Source organism: Anoplopoma fimbria, chromosome 19 (assembly GCF_027596085.1).
Source record: "Anoplopoma fimbria isolate UVic2021 breed Golden Eagle Sablefish chromosome 19, Afim_UVic_2022, whole genome shotgun sequence".
NCBI classification, from domain to species: domain Eukaryota; kingdom Metazoa; phylum Chordata; class Actinopteri; order Perciformes; family Anoplopomatidae; genus Anoplopoma; species Anoplopoma fimbria.
The window spans coordinates 24,469,732-24,483,636 of NC_072467.1; the positions used below are offsets into that span (position 1 = coordinate 24,469,732).

Below are 13,905 nucleotides of genomic sequence, written 5' to 3' on the forward strand. Positions count from 1 at the left end.
CTTCTTGCTGAATGAAATTCCTGCTAGATAACTTTGAAATGACATTTCTACCGTTTACCTCCTGATTAGATAAAATAATAACCGCAGTGATAAGTTTGTTCTTTATAATATTTCAAAGCGTTGTGCAGTGTTTCAGTTTCTGATAAACATCTTGGTATCAGGTCAGTAATGGAAGGACTTTTCAGATATTTTACTGAAGTAAAGTTAGCAATACTACAGGGTAAAAATACTCTGTTACAAGTAAAAGTCCTGCATTCGAAATCTAACTTAAGTACAAAAGTATTAGCATCAAAATACACTTAAAGTACCAAAAGTAAAAGTACTCATCATGCAGAATGGCTAATTTCAGAATAATATATATATTACATGACTTAGAATCAGTGATGCATTAATGAGTTCTTCACTTTAATGTTGCAGCTGGTAAATATGGAGGTACTTTCAATACATTTTATATACTGCTCTGTAGTTCAATCTATTAGAAATACCACGTTAATTATTAGGGGATTTATATTTTGTGTTGATGAGCTGAATCTGTAAAGTAACGAAAGCTTTAACAAGAACATTTAAAAAGATTACCTCTGCGAAGAATAAAGTTGCATGAAATGAAATACTCAAGTGAAATACTATTACCTCAGAATTGTATGCAAGTACAGTGATTTAAGTACATTCACTTCATTATGTCACGTGTGAAATCTTTTGCTTCCACTGAGCTTGTAAAATCAGAGGAAGGAAATATGTTTTGGTAGAAGGTAATACATTATTTATATATATATATATATATATATATATATATATATATATATATATATATATATATATATCATAATCGCTGCAGTTTCAATGAGCACTGTTGATGTCATCACAACAAAAGCCTTAAAGCTGATTCAACCACATTCCTCTGCAGTAACGTCACACCTTTAAAACAACAAACTTAGAGTGAAGTGTTTTTATCTGAAGAGCTCTTATGAATGACAAACTGCTGGTTTCAGTCACACTATCTAACACACAGAATTTAAAGTAAGTCCCATTAAAAACTCACTTCCAGCTCATGAATACCAATAATAGATCAGTTTCTGATGATGAATAGTCTGTCACCGGCTGCAAACGGATGAATGTGTATTGAAGTGGAGGTGGAGCAGCAGTATTAGTCTCCATTTAACATGTTTTTCCAGTAAAACCTCCCTAAACCTGATTCACACTCCCGTCTGTTAACGCCGCTGTCTGACGGGTTGTGATTATGTTGATTCTCCAAATACTGATGACTAATGGCTGCTTCCTGTTAACACTGTGAATGGCTGTGGGGTTAACCCTTTAACCTCACTGGGGGACATTTATTAGTTAAAATATATAACAATGAAAGTGTGAAAAAAGTAATAATATATAGTTTAATGGCAGTTTTTTGACCCAGACATGTTTGTCCCCGTATATGACAAGAGAGCAAACTTTTAGAGTGATGATTTAAAGGAAGTCAGGATTGAAATATACTGTATATTTACATTTTTACTTCAACAATTCAGTAATTTGCTTATTAGTAATCTTGAAACAGGTTTGAATGCAATTTTAAATGCAAAATTATTGTTTATTTTCATGATTTTTGGTTTAGTTGAATAAACACTCCCTGGCCATTTTTTATTAGATACACATATACATTTTAATTTAATCCAATACAACAGATCTGCCATAAAAATACAACATTTAGGAAGATAATAAAGTCATTTTTTGAGGTTTTAATTCAACTGTATGTTTATTACTGAGGTCATAGTTAGTGTTGATGGTGATGTACTGGACTGCATTATATTGAAATGTGTTTCTGATTGCTCATGTTTGTTCAATATGACTTCATTCAATATAAAGCAGTCCTGTTCAACACCACTGCAAACTTAAACCTCAATCATAACCATTAGGTTGAATTTACACTTCGTATCGATCAAAACTAATATACCAACTAAATACTTTTATATACGTTTGTAAAGGTAGAAGTTATGGCTGAGGTGCTCAGAGTTTATGTGATATAAAATTATGAACTCTTGAGGCAAGATTCATAAAACTGTTTAGACTAAAACATAAAGCTTGACATACGCATGGTTCCGTTTAATAAATATCAATAATTTAAAAGCATGATGCAAACACAGGCCTCATTTATTTAAATAAATAGAGATGCCTCTTATGACTCTCTATGATTTTCACATCGATAACTTCCGCCTGCTGCTCTACTGTAGGCTTTAGATCATTAAAAAAAAGAACAGCAAAGAGGAAGCTCAGTTTTGCTACATATATTTATGGCACCTTTTATTCATCATTCATCACCTCTAAGCCGTCACTGGCTGTTCTCTTTCAATCATCAGTGTCAGATACATAATCAATGAAACAAACTTCACAAAGTAATTAATAATTAAAGTTAAAAGAGCAGTAAAACAGGAAAGAAAGGGTAAATATTTAGAGATGATTAAAAACAAAACCCCAACTTTTAAATGTTTAGATTCAAGCTCTTTTTTTCTCCCTCTCCTCATCGTATCACTGACATCCTGTTCTGAGGTTTTCGCCTCACATGTTGCTGCATGTTCTGCTTTTACAAATAACAGTTGATGAGAGGGGAAATCATTTATTCATCTGGCCCCTTGACTTACAGTATTTATATTATTGTCACTGGTGTTTTCACAGCTAGCATCTCTAAATCTAAGAAATATTGGAGAGTAAGAACTAGTTAAATCAACTTGTTAGATGTTATTTTGTTGTTGCTGTGCATTGCTTTGTTTACTTTGAATATGTATAAAAAGAAAATCACCAGTTTGATTTGTTGCTGTGCATTGCTTTGTTTACTTTGAATATGTATAAAAAGAAAATCACCAGTTTGCTTTGTTGGAGGGAGCTTGAGTTCTAAGATTTGAATTGCTAACAGCTGCTTCTCTCTAATTGTTGAACACTTAAATGAAGCGTTATAGCAAACAAAAAATGTATCTTTCAGCTGCATAAGAAAACTCCTTTATATCTAAATATCCTTTAACATAACTACAAAAACACAATTACTGTAATTGTTTTTAAGTACAGTGCAGCACTCTGCATGTTGCAGCCGTCAGCAGAGAGTCAAAATAGTTCACATAGTAGTTTTGTAACATACAGACAACAACAGTTTGTCTTTGTGTCACACTGCTCTCTAATGAATGCACAACAATCTGCCATTGAGGTGAAAGTCCTGTCTCAAATAGATAGCACAATGAACACACACACACACACACACACACACACACACACACACACACACACACACACACACACACACACACACACACACACACACACACACACACACACACACACACACACACACACACACACACACAATAGGCAGCCTGGCTCTCACACTATGCTGTTATATATAGTCTTAAGACAGTTCACTGCTGGGTGACATACTTGAGTCAACATGAGGTTACTGCTCAACGAGCCATAAAACTTTACTTAAAGATTAACTTCCCCTATTACATCTGCTTAAATGTACAAAAAAAAGTGTTTTAACTTCTGTAAAAAAAAACATTTGAAAATGTGGAATAGAAATGGACACCTCACACGTTTTTTGTTTTTTTTAACTGATGCTTTGCGGTATAATTGTCCGTCCAGCTCAAAGATGCTGGGATAAACGCACGTGTAGCGTTGTCTGGTTCTGACTGCAACAGTAATATTTAAATATCACTTTTTTGGGGGAGCACATTTTGATTTTTGCTGTTTCTCTTTTTTTATATTTTAAAAAGCTGCCAAGCCTGGTTGCCAATCTTTCTAAATGGTTACCGATGGCAACTCCTATTGTTTAGGGAAAAAAAGGCACATGTTAAAGCATAAATGTCTGAGTTGTGTATGAATGTGAAGGTTAAGGGAGGATATACTATGTCGCTGAGGTTGCTGAGGTTGACGATATATCTGCTCATGACCACTGATTTGTGTTTTGACTCGACAAAATCCTTTCTTAGTTTTTTCTACAGGAGAAACTATCCAGACAAGAATTCACATCAAATCATTACAATCTGTCGTCAACTTATTGAGACGATGAAAGCAACCTGTACGTCGGTTGCATTAAAGTTTATAGTATGAAGTTTTTTGCAGAAAGACAAAGTGATACACTCCATTTATCATTTATATCAATCTTTGACCTTTTGAATTTCAGTTTCTTCTTTTTAAATTTGCAGAAATATTCACTCTCAATTCCTCTTTAGAGCCTGCATCTCTTTCTTTGTTAAATAAAAGTATTACATTTAAATAACTATTTGCAAATTATGCTTACAATAACTGTTAGCCACAGCTTGCTTTTGGGCCTTCAAACTAAAACAAACAGCGTAGTCATCAGTTGAGATGTTTAACATTCTTTACTTTCTAAATTTCACATGAATTTAACTGTGAAAACATGTTGACAGAAAGTAAAAAGGTGCTTTTATTTACATGGAATATCTGACCTTTTTTTGTATTTGACTGACCTCTCTCTTTCTTTCTCTCTCTCTCTCTTTTGGCCAGGCTCTGGAGGAGACGGCGACTAACGCAGCAGAAGAAGAAGAACGGCGTCTTCAGACCCAAACTGAACTCCAGGATCGCTACAGGATGGACCTGGAGAGAGAGCAGATGGTACGTCACTCACCGTCGTCTTCCATCGAGTCATTATGTCAGAACAAGTGCAACCTAAATACAGATTCCTCTCCTTGGTATACTGAAGGGGTTTTATTATTATTTAAGTACAATATTTGTATTTGACATTTATCTACAGGTGTCAGATTTAAATGAAATGAGAAAAAGAAACTCAGGAGAACAACTTGAAATAGACCTAAAGACACACTACACCTCAGAGTGATGCTGAAACAGCAGACAAGTTATTTTAAGCCCCACAAGCTCTTCCCAGTTTCATTTACTGAATGAAACTTGTTGTTTCATTGCCAATGCAACAGTGTGTTTGATTTTGTCTTGGAGCTTGATTATTTAAGAGGCCCCTTATTGTGTTGTCCTCAGTTCACGTTTAATAATTCAGTCTGTGGGTAAGACGTTTCTATGTAGCTTAATATTGACAGGCTTTGCTGCCTGATTGTAATTGGAGACGTGTACTTGTTACTGCGAGGTTAGTTTGGTAAATGTCACCATCACCATACAGACATCTACACTGCACTCACTGCCTCTGCTGATAACATCTGCTCAGTGCTCAGTGCACAGCGTGGATGTGGGGCTGCAGAAGATGTTTATCTTCCATCAGTGACTTCATGGCTCTTTTTCTTGAAAGGACTTGAGTGTGAAAACATCACAATACAACCGACCGGAGCCTCAAAACATGTATCTGTTGCACATATCTGTACATAAAATCTACTTCGACAGAGTGAAACACACTGTGTATTTTTAGATTTAACATTTAAAAACACAAACACAACTTCATTCAACATAGAGCTGAAACAAGTTAGTATTTTATCAGCAATTCATTTCCTTATTAACTTTATGATAACGTAATAATTTGGAAAAAATTCCATTACAATTATATTACATAAGAATTAAATCACAGTGAGTGATATAAAAAACTTCAAATTCTCGCTCTTTAGAAGCAGGAAGTAGCCAACGTTTGACATGTTGTCTGCTTGATAAAAATAACCGAAAAGATGAATCGATTAATAAAGTAGTTGATAAAGTTTATGTTCATCTCTGTGCTGATTTGTAAATACCTTAGCAGAAAATCAAATTTCAAGATTCTAGTGAGACGGCAATTAATCACAGGCAGGTGTACTTCCTAATGTGTGTACTACACAAACTATCACAGTGCTAAAGAGTTAGCATAGAGCACTGACTACCTTTTATGGGCTGCACTGAAATATTTACTGTACTCCTTTTAAGATAACTTATTAAATAATTGATTGACCTTTTGGATAAAGTATTTCTCTGTATGTTTCCCGGTTCGACAGGTACGGAAGAAGATGGAGGAGCAGGTGGCCCAGAAGTCCACTGAGCTGGAGCAGTACCTGCAGCGGGTCCGGGAGCTGGAGGACATGTACCGTCAACTGGAGGATGCTCTGGAGGACGAGAAACACGCCAGACAGGAGGAGGAGTCCGTCCGCAGGCTGCAGGAACGGTGAGTCAATAAAAAAGTCCACACCGATGTGGAGGGGGTTAAGTGTCTTGCCCAATGTATCATCAAGCTGTGCACAAATATATTCTGCAAATTAGGAAACAATAAGGGATACATTGGTGGAAATGAAATCTTCGTCTCTACTTTGGGCACACAGAGTTTGAGGAAAGTCGATCAGGTATACAATCGAAGTCTAACAAGTAGTTGTTTTTATGTGGTTGTTGGCTTGCCAGAAACCAGCAGGTTAATTAAACAAAGTAAATAATATGAATGTAAATTTGGACATACTAGTGACAGAGCAAACCAACTACACAAGCTGTGCAAATCAAGTGTTCAGAGAGACAAACCAGAATCCAGTCTAAAATCGGACAGAACCACTGCGTTTATCTTAGTGGCATTCTGAAATGTGGCCACAGTAGTGACTTCAATGATGCCACAACTATTGTTTTGTCTTCACACCTGATACAAAAAAAAAAAGCATTATTTATAGAATTGTTGCTAAATGTGCTCACCAAATACAGAAGATGACAGTGCCAGTTTGAGTCTCACACACACACAGACACAGACACAAACACACACACACACACACACACACACACACACACACACACACACACACACACACACACACACACACACACACACACACACACACACACACACAGACACAGACACAAACACAAAATCTCTTGCAAACCAACGGTGGGGAATCAATACAGGTAAGGAAATGCCTGTTTCCCACAGCTTGTCAAAGCAAAAACACACGTACATGATAATATCAAGTTTTGCAGATGTATCGAGATGTTTGTTATCATATAGTCAAAGTTGCCCATGTCAGAAATGAAACCACATGTAAACAAACACGTGGGTAGAGTCTCACACACAGCTAGACATTCAACTTCCCTCTCTCCAGCACATTTCCTCCCTCCTCCTTCCTTCCTCTCTGCTGACATTTACTTTCCACCCCACGTTTAACTGATGTACTGACCAGGGTCCTTAAATTAAACCAGTGTTTAAAAAGACAGAGACCAGTCCATTATCATTTCTTTATATCAGCCATACTCGATGCATTCAACCAAACTTTGTACCATATTAAAGGTTTTTGCTACCTTTCGTCAGTATCAACACTGTAGTTCCTGTGTGCTATGTGCCAATGTGGTTTCCCAATTGTTCTGTCAGTTTATAGTTGATGCAAGATTAAATGCATTCAAAAGCCAAAACATCCGGTACAACAAAGTATACAAACAGTGGTCTTACATTTTGGATATTTAAATCTTTGGCTGCCTTTTTAGTGTGTTTGATACAGAATATAAAGAATGCAAAAACATTTATCCAGAAGTGAAGTCCGTAGTTACATTTAAAAAACAGTCCATAACTGCACTATAGCACCACCTGCTGACACACTGACACCTCACAAACACCTCCACCTTACTGCTGATTTACACATTAGTTGTATAACTTTATTACTCAGACTGATTAACGTTTTCCTGACCTCTTCCACACTGTTTTTTAAATTAAGATATTAGGGTTGGAATTTGATACATTTATTACTTTAAACATATATACATATACATACAGTTTGTGGTGATGGTGGAAATTGCATTTTTTATTTTATTTTAGAGCGGCTCATTGTCTTTAAGAAGAAATTTAAAATATATATATATATTTTTTCAGTTTAAAAAGAAGGAAAATGCATGTTTGCACGCATACTGCTCGATTTATGTTATTATTAAACCAGCTGGACGTGAAAAACCTATATACAAGATTATTATACTGACCCATGTTGATGTCTGTGTGGAGCAGGTTACTGGAGGAGGAGGCCACAAAGAGGGTAGAGCTGGAGGAGTTCCACCTGCGGCAGCAGCGCGCCATCTCAGAGACGGAGGCTGAGAAACAGGAGCTGGAGAAGGAGCGTCTGGCCAAAGAGAGCGCCCTGCAGGCGGCCATGAAACAACTGGAGCTGCTGGAAGAAGAGAGACAGGAGGCGCTGGAGCAGTACCAGGTCAGCTGACAGCAGTGACAGTGGAGGTGGTGGTGGTGGTGGAGGTGGTGGTGGTGGTGTAGGGACCAGCAGAAGCAAACAGTCCGCAAGAGAAATGTGGTTAAATCAATTTACAGTAAACTTTACCACAGTATGGCTCAGTGGGAACCTGCAGGGGAAAAGAACAAGTGAAAATAGTTATGTGCAGCTCCACCCCATCTATCATTATTTCAAAAAAGATAAAGTCATGTAGATCAAAAAAATGCACAAAATGCTGAGAAATGATCATTGTTGGTTAAAGGAGCACTCCCAGATTATCGCCACCAGATCTCTCACTGTTGATCTTTGGGAACTGAATTTATAACAAAATCTTGGAGTGCATCTTTACCAAAGCACATGGTACAAATATTACATAAAGTGAAGAAAAGAAATGCCAAATATTTATAAAACAGATTTGTCCACACATACTTTTTTTTCTTTCAGCACATTTACATAGCAGCAAACAACTATTGGTTATGTATAGTGGAGGAATGGTGTCCTGAGCAGAGAATGAAAATGTGTTATCGGTGCTGTAATCTGTGTTTTGTTTTCAGTCTCCTTTTAAGAACTCACAATGACATTATGACTTTGAACTCGTCTACATTTAGTAAAAAATGAAAGACTTAAATTCTTAGTAAATAGGTTAACCTTTCTTTCCCACGCGGTGTCACTGTTTGACTGCTGGATGGAAAACCGCTATTTAGACATGATGATAAGTCGAGCAAGGAGCTTAATAATTATAAATTTTTTAACTACATTTGTTACATTACATACAGTATTCCAAAAAGCTTTATTCTTAAATCATAATTGAGGTTTCCAAGGTGTTTTCAGAAAAAAAAAAATAGCTTTGTCTCTGTGTTTTCTTGTGTGAACAGACGGTGATGAAGAAGCTAGAAGACGCAACCAACAACACCAAGACCTGGAAGCACAAGGTGGATGAACACGAGGGGATGTTACGGCTCATTCAACCAGGTAACAACAACAACAACAACAACAACAACACAATAACCACCGTCTGTTTGTACAGTCTGAGTGTTGAAGTGTGGGGACAGTGTGTCCAGTCTTCAAAGGACTGTTTGAAGGGTGAGACTGCAAAAAAAGTCAAAAACATGCTTTTTTTTTAATAGTGAGGGCCATAATTAACTAGTTGCACTGCTGCAAATAAGCACACAGAAATAAATAGTACAGTTACACTTTCCAGCGGCAAAAAGCATCATAAGGCAGAACAGCATGCTTTTATAGAAGCTGCAAATCTTGTTTTACTGACCTCCTGTGGTTCAACTTCTCGACCTGCTGCAGTGATGTAGACGTGTACTCCAGGGTAACGTGACATCATGGATGTCATTACATCTGTCTGACAGGTGAAACTACCTTTCAGCCAGGTGTTGAGACACTTTTTAAATGTCTATGTGACTTGAAGACTGTTGCTTTGACTTGCTGTTTACAATGCATGTTAATGATAAATACTTGACCTCTATGGTGAATCGTCTCGTTTCCCCCCCCCTCCAGGTTCCAAGGGACAACAGAGGATCACCAATTGGGGTCCTGCAGCCTTTTCTGATGCAGAGCTCAGTCTGAGGCAGAAGCAATGGCAGGAGATGAAGAACCAGACGACCCAGGCCCAGTAGAGCCACTGGACCTTAAACTAATGTCTACAGATCAGAGGAGAGAACAGGAAAGGGCTGCTGGAAGATACCGTTTGTGATACAGCATGACTAAGTAGTGACTGGAAGGAGTTTTCTGGATTTTCAGTGGAGTCCAAATGCAAAATTTAACCGGATAATATGAGGCATTTTGTAATAAGAGGGCATTAAATAATAAATGACCTTTAACCCTTTTGTAGACCACCATAGAATAAAAAGGAGCAGAACAGAAACTTAAGTCCCATTTTCACATTATTAAGTTAATTCATTTTAGCAGGAATCCTACAAAATTTACCAAGTGAAGGAATGATAACCAAGACAACAGCTGGATTAATTAAAGGTTTGTTATTGATTGTCAGTCGTTTATAATAGAGAAGCTTAAACAGGTTTGTTGGTAGTGTGTTTTAAAGTCTAGCGCCTGGGGAGTTCTCTTTTCCAAAATGTTGTACAGGACGTCAAATTTGTTATAATTTGTAAAAGAGCTCACTGGGCAAAGTTGGGCCATTAAATATTGATCCATCAACCACCACAGATAAAGTATAGTAGAAGTATATTAAGGTAATTTGGGCTATTGAGCAGGCAATCTTAATTTCTCAATAGCATTAATTCAACATTTACCAAGTTCTAACATTACACCAGTCCAAACATAACAGAAGGATAAGAACGTACAGGAACAGGATTCATTTTGAAATGCGACTCCATCAACTTTGGACCATCTGGGCTCCTGTAGGTAAACGGCTAGCTCGCTATTGAAGCCACCAGTCGCTTTTAAACAACGTTCTAAGTACACTGTCAATTATGTAAAAGCTGACCGTGGTTAACATCTTACCAAGCTAACAATACATACCTAATATAAATATTTAGACGTTAAGATGTGCAGGTTATTACACGTCATGAGTGGGAAAGAATGCAAACCACTACCTTTTATCATTTTGTCCTGACTGTCAATTTGTGTCTATGAAATGCACTACTCTTACACTCACACGCCAACGCCAACAGCTTGAGCATGTTTTAGGTTCATGTTGTTGTAAAGTTGAAAGATATTAAGAGCATCTATCAAGCCGAAAAAAAGCTACTGAAAGAGCTACAAACTGTTCTCTTTCCTTCTTACAGAAAAAGCTGGGGCATTTTTACATGGAAACATAAATACAAGGGATTTCTGTACATATAATAACAATAATGTTTTTGTTTTTCTTACTAAAGTTGAGCTGCATGGAGGCAGCATCAGTAACACCTGAGGAATGACATGTAATGTAAATGTCCATAATGTCTAACATAGTTGTCTTTTAACAGCCTAAATGAAAATAACATGTATGATTCACTAAACATTTTCTCATTATCATGAAGGTGTTTGTTTTTCCTCCAGTTTGTCCGCCCTAGATTTATATCTGTCTAAATAACTTTATCCTAAACAGTGCATGCTTGTAAATACTGTCAGAAATAGGGCATTTGGCCAAAATCTCACCCACAAACAATAATGTTAACTGCTAGAAAATGTTTCCTTTGTTGTGTTATTGTAACCATCAGTGCCTTTGATGCCGTCATGAGTGAACATTGTGATTTCTATATTATGTTTTTATATATAAATGTAAAAATCTTAAGACTGAACCATTGCGTAAAACACGTCTTGAATAACTGGCCTTTCTGCATTCATTGTATTTTATCTTTGTACAAATGATTATCACAGACCAAACACTACAGCAGAAACTTTAAACATTTCACAAGAACCACAGCCAGCTACACTTGTGCCCTAACCTCATGTGTACACCAGAGGGCGCTCAATTGCCACAAACACACCTCAACAGAAAGCAGTTTGAGAAGTTTAGTATTTCTGATGGTTAAGACAACAGAAGCGTTGAGAGCTAGCTACACTTTTCTATCAAACTGTAGTAAATGTACAAAATGGTGACTTCATTTCCATGACTTCACTGTCTAGACATTCCATTTTCCAAAATAAAGCTGATCACTGTCTTCTGTCTGGCTATGAATGACAGAAACATTAGTTTCATGTGCAGTTCTATAATTGTCAAAGTGTTTTGACAATTATATGTAACGTCTGGTTGATTAGAGACTTTAAGTACTTCGGGATCTGGGTAATGCAGAGAAGTTAACCCTTAAATATCAAATTTAGAATATTGGGGGGTATTTCTAATGTAGGAATGTAATTTCTTTTCAAAACACATTTTTTCATTAATGAAGATGCCAAAACTCAAATAAATGAACAAAGTTTTTATTTCAATCAGCAACTATTTGATGAACGCTTATGTTAACCAGAGAAATGCAGAAAGAACTTGGCCAATTTATCAACCAGATGATACAAAGTTTATATCCAACTTTTACACTTTTTTTTAAAATAATCAATCAATTGTTTAAATAATTTATCAAGCAAACAGTGAAATATGAGGATCTGAATATCTTCCGGTTTTGGACATAACGAGCGATTTGAGGATGTCAGAAGGACTCTGAGAAAAATGTGAGGTGCATTTTTCACCATTTTATAGTGCAGTCTTAACTAAATCTCGTTGTTTTTTAATGGTTTGATTATTCCATAATGAGAACTAATTGTAGGTTGTAGGTTTTCACAAGATTACAAATCTAGCCAAACATAGTAGGACATTTTAACACTAGACTATTAAGATACATTTCAGACAATACCAACAAAAATCATAGCTAGCTCTAGTGAGAATATCAACATACTATGTTTGTGTTTTGATTTTGTCTTGATTTTTATTGTTTGACACAAATACTGCAAACATTTTCTTGACATTATGGTGTTGACCTGACCACGATCTGGATTAAAAAGAAAAGTAATAACTGGGACATTAATATCATCAGAGCAGCTAAGCCTGTAAATAACATTAAACAAACAAAGCTTGCGTTTGTTTGTTTAATGTCTGTTTATCAGACATGAATTAAAACAGTTAATTCAAACTGAGAATCAACTGGAGTCGTGACAGTCACGCAGTGCCTCACTGTAGTTAATCTGCACAACTGACAATGCTCGACTAATCCTGACACGATTTCAATATGCTTAAATGTCTCGACACTGCCAGAATAAATAAAAAAAATAGTATCTTAACGTTATGCAAAACAGACCGCCTTGTAAAAATCAGCCCCCGCTCGAAAGATCCCCAACTAAGTTAATTCACTCCATCCTCCCTCCGTATCGTGCAACAGTCGTTAATTTGAGTGGGACGGGACAGACCAAACAAACACACACACAAAATACGTTCTCGAAAAAATCTGCGGTCCAGATGCGCCTCGGCACATACCACAGCTGCACTAACATTTCTTTATGCAACAAGATGGTCATTAACGCCGAGTGCCGCGCCGGACGCGCTCTGTCAAACCCACCCCTCCTCTCATCCCCCCATAACCCCCAGCAGCGTCTGTATCCCATCATTCCTCTCTCCTTTAAACATCCTCACACTCATCAGCCTGAGGTTATGAGGCTTGTGGCACGCGTGCTGCATTCCTGGGAGGTGATGCGAAACAGAAATGCATTAAATTCCCCGATCTGGAATCCATCGCAGGGGGTGTGTGTGTGAGTGTGTGTGTGTGTGTGTGTGTGTGTGTGTGTGTGTGTGTGTGTGTGTGTGTGTGTGTGTGTGTGTGTGTGTGTGTGTGTGTGTGTGTGTGTGTGTGTGAGAGGAGGGCAGTGGTGAGGGGGGGGGTTAGGTTGTAGAGAAAAAAAAGGATGAGGCGGGGTTAAGGGGTCTCACTGCCCCCTCGAGTACCAGAGCATCTGAGATACAAAGAGTTTGAAGACGTCTGAGGAATTCAAAATATATAGGGTTCTAAAGTTTTAGGAATTCTGGGTATTTACAGCGAATGGGGTTCTCGGGAGCCCCGGGGCCTGTAGAGGTTTACGGATCAGAGGGGTTCTCCTGGGACAGTAAAATAAAACGCCTGCTGAACATTTACCTTCCTTCACAGTATCACATATGACAATTCATGGACCCCAGGGGTGCGATATGGCCGTATTAAGAGTTCAGCGAAGCATCTGGCGAGAGAGTCGACAAAAATAGCATATCACCCCATCTTCACATTATAGATTTCTACGGAAGATTAAAAGGCCCCCGGAGGATTCCTGTAAGAGCCAATGATGCAAACAGATGTCCTCCCTGCTGCTCATAAAAGTGAGAAAACACCTAAAATAA

The 13,905-nt window shown here is 37.4% G+C and overlaps 1 protein-coding gene across 1 annotated transcript in view; it reads left to right on the forward strand.

Moving 5' to 3' along the window:
• Positions 1-11,353, forward strand: part of swap70b (switching B cell complex subunit SWAP70b) — a 30,757-nt gene extending 19,404 nt beyond the window's left edge. The window contains exons 8-12 of the mRNA XM_054619529.1: positions 4,501-4,608; positions 5,919-6,085; positions 7,886-8,084; positions 8,978-9,074; positions 9,612-11,353. Of these exons, the coding sequence (XP_054475504.1) occupies positions 4,501-4,608; positions 5,919-6,085; positions 7,886-8,084; positions 8,978-9,074; positions 9,612-9,730 (690 nt within the window). The 3' untranslated portion in view covers positions 9,731-11,353. The remainder of the gene's footprint in view (positions 1-4,500; positions 4,609-5,918; positions 6,086-7,885; positions 8,085-8,977; positions 9,075-9,611) is intronic.
• The last annotated feature ends 2,552 nt before the right edge of the window (positions 11,354-13,905 follow it).